Below are 10,000 nucleotides of genomic sequence, written 5' to 3'. Positions count from 1 at the left end.
GAGTGTACGCTTTATTGTGTTTTGTTGTACTTACAGGGACCGAGTGTACACTTTATTGTGGGTTGTTGTACTTACAGGGACCGAGTGTACGCTTTATTGTGTGTTGTTTTACTTACATGGAACAAGTGTACGCTTTATTGTGTGTTGTTGTACTTACACGGACCGAGTGTACACTTTATTGCTTGTTGCTGTACTTACAGGGACAGAGTGTACGCTTTATTGTGTGTTGTTTTACTTACATGGAACGGGTTTACGCTTTATTGTGTGTTGTTGTACTTACAGGGACCGAGTGTACACTTTATTGCTTGTTGCTGTACTTACAGGGACCAAGTGTACACTTTATTATGTGGTGTTTTACTTACATGGAACGAGTGTACGCTTTATTGTGTGTTGTTGTATTACAGAGACCGAGTGTACACTTTGTTACGTGCTGTTTTGAATTTGTTTGTTTTTAGAACAGCTTTATCCAGAAATCTCAGAGCTGGAGAGAACTCTGTGTTTTGTCGTATGAACTTGGCTTGGCACATGGAGGGAGTGTGTTGTTTAAAGACTTTTTTGCAGCATGAGTGTGTGTGTCTGTGTGTGTCTTTGTAAGCACATTTCTCACAAACATTCTAATTCCTTGTTTATTAGATTAAACATCAATAAGCGGGTTGGAGTTAAGAGGAAATTAATTCAGCTTTTTAAGTGTGTGTGGGGGGGGTGTCTGACTTTGTTTTCTATTGTTAGCTAGTAATAATCACATTATTACCCTTACACAAGCGTGCACACACACACACACACACACACACACACACACAACCACAGTTAAATTAATTTCCACCCTGTTATATGTATTTGAGCAAATAATTGGAAAGCACTACTGAATCGCTGCAGGTGATTTTCTCCAAATAATAAATGCTTGTTTTTGTTTCTGTTTGTTTTGCTCTGTAATTAAAAAGGGAGTTCATGTGACAATGTACGCATCAAAACACACAAAATGACCACACATTTTTCTGTTTTTTGAGGAGTCGGTGGAACAGCTGCTGCGCTGATGAGTGGCATCGGTTAAAGATGTTAATAACACGACTGTAATTAAAAAGCCATTGTGTTTATGGAGACGCTGTATCACCATTTACATCGATCTGGACTCGGATTAATGATTGTGCATCATGTAGATCTAATACACACGAGTTTACACACACATGCACACACACAAAAACACAGCCAAGCTAATCCATAATTCGGTCAGTAATCTACTTTAATAAACAAACAAACAAAAGTATATAATGGACAATGCATAGCAATCATCTACACAGACACACAGACACACACACACACACACACACAAACAGACACACATGCACAACTCATACCTGGTAACAATTAAACTAAATAGATCTAAGCTAATATACAATTCTCTATTGTTGCTAAAGCAGACTAGCAGTGTGTGGTTTTAATAAGCTGAACAGCAAGCTAACCAACTGCTAGCATCAATGACATTTACTTTTCAATTTCTCTAATAGTTGTGTAATATTTATATATATGGGACATATATGAGGACAGTGTGACAGCAGTGAAGTGTGCAGTAGGAACGACAGACTGGTTTAAGGTGGAGGTTGGACTGCATCAAGGATCAGCTCTAAACCCTTTTCTGTTTGCAGTGGTGATGGACAGGTTGAAGGACGAGGTCAGACAGGAGTCTCTGTGGACTATGATGTTTGTGGATGATATTGTGATTTGTGGTGAGAGTAGGGAGCAGGTGAAGAAGATCCTGGAGAGGTGGAGGTACACGCTGGAAAGAAGGGAAATGAAAGTCAGTAGGAGTAAGACAGAGTACATATGTGTGAATGAGAGGGAGGGCAGTGGAGGTGCGGTTGCAGGAGAAGAGGTGGAGAAGGTGGAGGAGTTCAGGTACCTGGGGTCAACAGTGTAAAGTAATGGAGAGTGTGTTAGAGAAGTGAAGAAAAGAGTGCAGGCAGGGTGGAGTGGGTGGAGAAGAGTGATAGCAGGAGTGATTAGTGATAGAAGAGTATCTGTGAGAGTGAAAGGGAAGGTTTATAGGACTGTGGTGAGACCTGAGATGTTGTATGGTTTAGAGACAGTGGCATTGAGTAAAAGACAGGAGGTGGAGCTGGAGGTAGCAGAACTGAAGATGTTGAGATGTTCATTTTTCTTTTTCCATAACGGATTTTTTTTATTAAATTGTTTACCAAATTTATAACATGAGTTCAAGAGTTCAAGATTAAAAATCTAATCAAATTGAAACACATTTATACAGAGTACGACATTTAGTGAAAAGCTTTTTTTGGACTGTCCAACATGTAAATAGAAATAGAATATAAATATATATATATATATATATATATATATATATATATATATATATATATATATATATATATATATATATATATAGCAACAATATAATAATAACATTGTCAGGAATACGACTCTGGACTGCGATTCCCATCAGCCACTGCTCCGTCACATGACTGTCCCATCTCACTGATCTCTCACAGCTGCATCACAGTGTCTTGTGATTAGGAAGTGTATATGTGTCTCACCTTTTACAGCCCCCAGTCTCCCATTCGTCTTTCTGGCTTGTTGTTTGAGTTCAGACTCAGGGTCATGTTTGATTCTGTTTCATGTTATTTCGTGGGGTTTTGATTTTGTTTATCTGCAATTTACAATGATCACAGTCCTGTTTATCCTCGTGTTACATAAACTAAAGAAGAAAGAAAAACAGAAGAAAAGGCTGGAGAAGGAAGTTGTTTTTTCTTCTTTCTAATCATCATATTCATCAATCATCCCTCCATCATCATCCATTCAACATCCCTCCATCATCATCATCCATTTAACATCCCTCCATCATCATCAATTCAACATCCATCATCATCCATTTAACATCCATCATCATCATCCATTCAACATCCCTCCATCATCATCATCATCATCATCATCCATTTAACATCCCTCCATCATCATCCATTCAACATCCCTCCATTATCATTATCCATTTATTATCCCTCCATCATCATCCATTCAACATCCATCATCATCCATTCAACACACCTCCATCATCATCCATTAAACATCCATCATCATCCATTCAACACACCTCCATCATCATCCATTAAACATTCATCATCATCCATTCAACATTCCTCCATCATCATCGTCCATTTAACATCACTCCATCATCATCCAGTCAACATTTACATTTACATTTACATTTGCGGCATTTAGCAGACGCCCTTATCCAGAGCGACGTACAAAAGTGCTTTGAGTCTCTAGTAATGAATAAATCTACACTGGTACGCAAGATTACAAACTTAATATAAATATAACTCGAATTCTACAAACCTGGAAAGTGCTAATTTAGGTATTTCAGGAAGAGGTAGGTCTTCAGTCGTCGCTTGAAGATAATCAGGGACTCTGCTGTACGGACATCTAGGGGAAGTTCATTCCACCACCTCGGTGCCAGAACAGAGAAGAGCCTTGAAGTGTACTTACCTCTCATTCTGAGAGAAGGTGGTACCAGTCGAGCAGTGCTGGAGGATCTCAGACAGCGTGGTGCAGTGCGAGATGTGATGAGGTCACTGAGGTAAGATGGTGCTGGTCCATTTTTGGCCTTGTAGGCAAGCATCAGTGTTTTGAATCTGATACGTGCAGCTACTGGAAGCCCGTGAAGGGAGCGGAGCAGTGGGGTGGTGTGGGAGAACTTGGGCTGATTGAACACAAGTCGTGCAGCTGCGTTTTGGATCATTTGCATTGGACGAATAGCGTTCAGGGAAGACCTGCCAGCAGAGAGTTGCAGTAGTCAGTCTTGAAATGACAAGAGACTGAACAAGCACCTGGGCAGCCTGTGTGGACAGAAATGGTCGAATCCTTCGGATGTTATAGAGAAGAAATCGACAAGAACGAGCAACATTAGCAACGTGGGGAAAAAAGACAGTTCATTGTCCATAGTTACCCCAAGGTTACGAGCAGTGGCTGAAGGGAGAGCAGAGAGTCATGAAGTGTTATTTGGAGATCTTGACCTGGAGATGAATCACCTGGGATGACCAGCAGTTCTGTTTTGCTGGGGTTGAGTTTAGTTGGTGAGCACTCATCCATAAAGATATGTCTGACAAGCATGCTGAGATCCGAGCGGAAGCTGTGGTATCTGATGGAGGAAAGAAAAGATGAGTTGAGTGTCATCTGCATAGCAGTGATAAGAAAACCCATGTGAGGATATGACTTCACCAATGGAGTGGGTATAGAGGGAGAAAAGGAGGGGACCAAGTACAGAGCCTTGTGGGACACCAGTGGTGAGTCTGCATGGGGCAGATGTGGATCCCTCCATGTTACCTGGTATGAGCGACCTTCCAGGTAGGAAGCAAACCATTCCCATGCTGTTCCAGATACCAAGGCTCTTGACGGTTGACAAAAGAGTCTTGTGGTTGACTGTGTCAAATGCTGCTGAAAGGTCCAGAGAGATAAGTACAGATGACAGCTTGGCTGACCGAGCAGCATGCAGTTTCTCAGAAACTGCCAAAAGGGCCGTCTCTGTGGAATGTGCCGCTTTGAACCCAGACTAGTTCGGATCATGGAGGTTGTTCTGTGAGAGAGAGACAGACAGACAGTTGGTTAAAAACAGTGTGTTCCAGAGATTTAGAGAGAAAGGAGAGAAGTGATACCGGTCTGTAGTTGTTGATGTCTGATGGATCCAGAGCAGGTTTCTTTAAGATAGGAATGACCCTTGCTTGCTTGAAGGTAGTTGGTACATAGCCAGATGTTAATGACCCATTGATGATTGTGGAGATGAATGGCAGGAGAACTTGCGTGATGGTCTGGAGCGTAGTTGAAGGGATTGGATCCAGAGGACAGGTGGTGGGATTGCAAGAGCGGATGACTTGCAGTATCTCATCTTCTGTTAAGGTTGAGAAGCTTGACAGAGACGTAGTGGATTGTTGGCTGTGTCGTGTAGTCATTGTTGGAGAGGAAGTGAAGGTCTGGCAGATTTTCTTAATCTTCTCATCATAGAAGGAGGCAACATCCATCATCATCCATTCAACATCCATCATCATCCATTCAACATCCATCATAATCCATTCAACATCCCTCCATCATTATCCATTCAACATCCATCATCATCCATTCAACATCCCTCCATCATTATCCATTCAACATCCCTTTATCATCATCCATTCAACATCCATCATCATCCATTCTACATCTATCATCATCCATTCAACATCCCTCCATCATCATCCATTCAACACACCTCCATCATCATCCATTCAACATCCATCATTATCCATTCAACATCCCTCCATCATCATCATCATCCATTTAACATCCCCCATTATCATCATCCATCCAACATCCCTCCATCAGCATCCATTCAACATCCCTCCATCATCATCCATTTAACATCCTCTATTATCATCATCCATTCAACATCCTCCATCATCATCCATACAACATCCCTCCAACATCATCAATTCAACATCCCTCCATCATCATCCATTCAACATCCCTCCATCATCATCATCCATCAACATCCTCCATCATCATCCATTCAACATCCCTCCATCATCATCCATTCAACATCCTCCATCATCATCATTCAACATCCCTCCATCATCATCCGTTCAACATCCCTCCATCATCATCATCCATCAACATCCCTCCATCATCATCCATTCAACATCCCTCCATCATCATCCATTCAACATCCCTCCATCATCATCCATTCAACATCCCTCCAACATCATCAATTCAACATCCCTCCATCATCATCCATTCAACATCCCTCCATCATCATCATCCATCCAACATCCTCCAACATCATCCATTCAACATCCTCCAACATCATCAATTCAACATCCTCCATCATCATCCATTCAACATCCCTCCATCATCATCATCCATTCAACATCCATCATCATCCATTTAACATCTCCATCATCATCCATTCAACATCCCTCCATCATCATCCATTCAACATCCCTCCATCATCATCATCCATTCAACATCCCTCCATCATCATCATCCATTCAACATCCTCCATCATCATCATCCATTCAACATCCTCCATCATCATCATCATCCATTCAACATCCATCATCATCCATTTAACATCTCCATCATCATCCATTCAACATCCTCCATCATCATCATCCATTCAACATCCTCTTTTATCATCATCCATTCAACATCCATCATCATCCATTCAACATCCCTCCATCAGCATCCATTCAACATCCATCATCATCCATTTAACATCTCTCCATCATCATCCATTCAACATCCCTCCATCATCATCCATTCAACATCCCTCCATCATCATCATCCATTCAACATCCTCCATCAGCATCCATTCAACATCCCTCCGTCATCATCCATTCAACATCCCTCCATCATCATCATCCATCAACATCCCTCCATCCATTCAACATCCTCCATCAGCATCCATTCAACATTACTCCATCATCATCATCCATTCAACATCCCTCCATCATCTCTTCATCTTTATTCATTCAACATCCCATCATTGTCTCCCCGTCCATAACCCCCCTGCCCCTAAAACACACACACACACACACACACACACACACACACACACACACACACATACACCCCACCGGAGGAACTGATGAAGTTAATTTATAGTCTTTTGTGTGAAAAAATCAATGTGCCGCCTCCTCCCTCATCATTTATGTTTATTTCACAGTTGGTTCTTCTGAGTGTCGGAGAAAAGCCGGAGGTCAAAGGTCACGGGTGTATGGAGAGCGATCCAGGGCCCGAGAGTCACTCAGAACTTTTCTTAATGAAGTGCTCGGATCGTTACGGGCGCGTTAATGATGTTCTCCTGAGTCCTGAGCGAGCAAAAGAGCTGACGTGACAGAACTGTCTCATCTCTAAACACACACAGAGAGAGAGAGAGAGAGAGAGAGAGAGAGAGAGAGAGAGAGAGAGAAAGATAAAGAGATTGCAAGAGAAATATAAAAAGGTGACAAAAAAAAAAGAGAGTGAAGGAAAGAAAGAAACTGAAAGTAACTATATATCTAGCAATGTGTGTGTGTGTGTGTGTGTGTGTGTGTGTGTGTGTGTGTGTGTGGGCGGGTGGGTTGGTGTGTTAGCAAGAAACGTCTGATGTCTGATTGGTGTGTTTGGAGGTGATAATAGGATGACAGTGTGATATCAAAGAGCAGCACTCACTCTTCAGCAGAAGTAAGATGTGAGAGAGAGAGAGAGAGAGAGAGAGAGAGAGGAACACAAAGAGAGAGAGCGTGAGAAAGAGAGAGCGAGAGAGAGCAGATCATCGTCAGACCCTACAGAAAGTGAGTATAACTGTATACTTTCATTATTTATTATCACCTGCTTAGATCAGAACTCAAGACATTTTAGCACGTTAACCCAGTCTTTTGTTTTCTGCTACAGTAATGAGTAATGTAAATTAGCATTTAGGCTAATTTGTGTTCCTCCCACCTGGGAGAACCTTCAGCTAAAAACCTTATAGAGAAGATCATTACCTGAAAAACAGAGGTAAGAAGAAAGGTGGGAGGGGTGTTGTTATAGAATGGAGCCCCATTCACAATACTCTAATTAATATTCATTACACATTCATTCATATTCAGTACACACTCGTTAATATTCACTGCACACTCGTTAATATTCATTACATACATTAATATTTTTATTCTTTACTACAACATGATATTCTTTATTACACGTGTTAATATCCATTCATGTTCACTACATATTTGTTAATATTCACTACACACTCATTACTATTCATTAATATTCAATATTCAGTATACACACACATTAATATTCACTACACACTCATTAATATTCACTACACGCCCACACCAATAAAAAAAAAACTGCTGCTGCCTTCACTGGCTTCCAGTAGCTGCAAAAATTACATTCAAAAGACTGATGTTTGCCTACAAAGCCAAACATGGACCAGCACCTTCATACTTTAGAGTCCTCATCATATCTCTAATGCCTGAGATCCTCCAGCACTGCTCCACTGGTCCCACCTTCTCTCAGGGTAAGAGGCTCTTCTCTTTTCTGGGGCTGAGGTGGTGGAATGAACTTGTGGATAAGGGCGTTTGCTAAATGCTGTAAATGTAAATGTAAATCCACTATACCCTCATCTCATTCAAATACATCTGATTAAATACCCTGTCCAGACATCCAAAATTGCTGTTTAATGTCACTAATCAAAATGTGTATTATTCATAACTTTGATATCCACACACACACTGGTGGGCTCTGTGTATAGATGTACACGGTACAGAGGGGTGCCAATACTTTGTTTTTAGCAAAACATTTAAGTACAATCAATAAGTATACACTTACACTGATTCAGTACCTGATCCAAACATTTCAGAAATTTCTGTTTATTGTCACTAATTCACACTACTTATAATTTCTTCTTTTTTTCAGCTCACACTGAAGACTACGACGTTTCTACAATGAGTGTGTATATGCAGAACACACACACACACACACACACACACACACACACACACACACACACACACACACACACACACACACTGGTGGGCTCTGTGTATAGATGTACACGGTACAGAGGTGCCAATACTTTGTTTTCAGCAAAACATTTAAGTACAATCAATAAGTATACACTTACACTGATTCAGTACCTGATCCAAACATTTCAGAAATTTCTGTTTATTGTCACTAATTCACACTACTTATAATTTATTCTTTTTTTCAGCTCACACTGAAGACTACGACGTTTCTACAATGAGTGTGTATATGCAGAACACACACACACACACACACACACACACACACACTATACTATAAACACCATACACTCATTAATATTCACTATACACACATCATACACCATACACTCATTAATATTCACTATACACTCATTAATATTTAATACACACTCATTCACTGTACACTCATTAATATTCACTATACACTCATTAATATTCACTATACACTCATTAATATTCACTATACACACTCATTCACTGTACACTCATTAATATTCACTGTACACTCATTAATATTCACTATACACTCGTTAATATTTAATACACACCTATTCACAATACACTGAATACACACACACACACACACACACACACACACACACACTGGTGGGCTCTGTGTATAGATGTGCACGGTACAGAGGTGCCAATACTTTTTTTCAGCAACACATTTAAGTACAGTCAATAAGTATACACTTACACTGTGACCTTTTTTCAGCTGCCACTACAGAAACTCAAACTACTTATCCTATCTCTTCTGCGATGGGTGAGTATACTATAAACACCATACACTCATTAATATTCACTATACACACATTCACTATACACTCATTCACTATACACTCATTAATATTCACTGTACACTCATTAATATTCACTGTACACTCATTAATATTCACTATACACTCATTAATATTCACTATACACACATTCACTGTACACTCATTAATATTCACTGTACACTCATTACTATTTAATACACACTCATTCACTGTACACTCATTAATATTCACTGTACACTCATTAATATTCACTATACACTCGTTAATATTTAATACACACCTATTCACAATACACTGAATACATACAAAACACACACACACACACACACACACACACACACACACACACACTGGTGGGCTCTGTGTATGGATGTAAACGGTACAGAGGGGTGCCAATACTTTGTTTTTAGCAACACATTTAAGTACAGTCAATAAGTATACACTTACACTGTGACCTTTTTTCAGCTGCCACTACAGAAACTCAAACTACTTATCCTATCTCTTCTGATGGGTGAGTATACTATAAACACCATACACTCATTAATATTTAATACACACTCATTCACTATACACTCATTAATATTCACTATACACTCATTAATATTCACTATACACTCATTAATATTCACTATACACTCATTCACTGTACACTCATTAATATTCACTGTACACTCATTAATATTCACTATACACTCGTTAATATTTAAT

The 10,000-nt window shown here is 39.9% G+C and overlaps 1 protein-coding gene across 29 annotated transcripts in view; it reads left to right on the top strand.

The window, feature by feature from the left end:
- Positions 1–7,081: 7,081 nt before the first annotated feature.
- Positions 7,082–10,000, top strand: part of LOC124380178 — a 10,725-nt gene continuing 7,806 nt past the window's right edge. For 9 of the 29 annotated variants that reach the window (XM_046841004.1, XM_046841006.1, XM_046841015.1 and 6 more), the window contains exons 1-4: positions 7,844–8,026; positions 8,425–8,457; positions 8,720–8,752; positions 9,229–9,276. In XM_046841004.1, the coding sequence (XP_046696960.1) occupies positions 7,912–8,026; positions 8,425–8,457; positions 8,720–8,752; positions 9,229–9,276 (229 nt within the window). In that variant the 5' untranslated portion in view covers positions 7,844–7,911. Of the gene's footprint in view, positions 8,027–8,424; positions 8,458–8,719; positions 8,753–9,228; positions 9,277–9,757; positions 9,804–10,000 lie in introns of those variants that run through there. The other 20 variants (XM_046841009.1, XM_046841005.1, XM_046841001.1 and 17 more) reach the window with 17 other exon arrangements.

Source organism: Silurus meridionalis, chromosome 26, assembly GCF_014805685.1.
Source record: "Silurus meridionalis isolate SWU-2019-XX chromosome 26, ASM1480568v1, whole genome shotgun sequence".
Classification (NCBI taxonomy): Eukaryota; Metazoa; Chordata; class Actinopteri; order Siluriformes; family Siluridae; genus Silurus; species Silurus meridionalis.
This window is presented reverse-complemented; position numbering and strand designations above follow the sequence as displayed.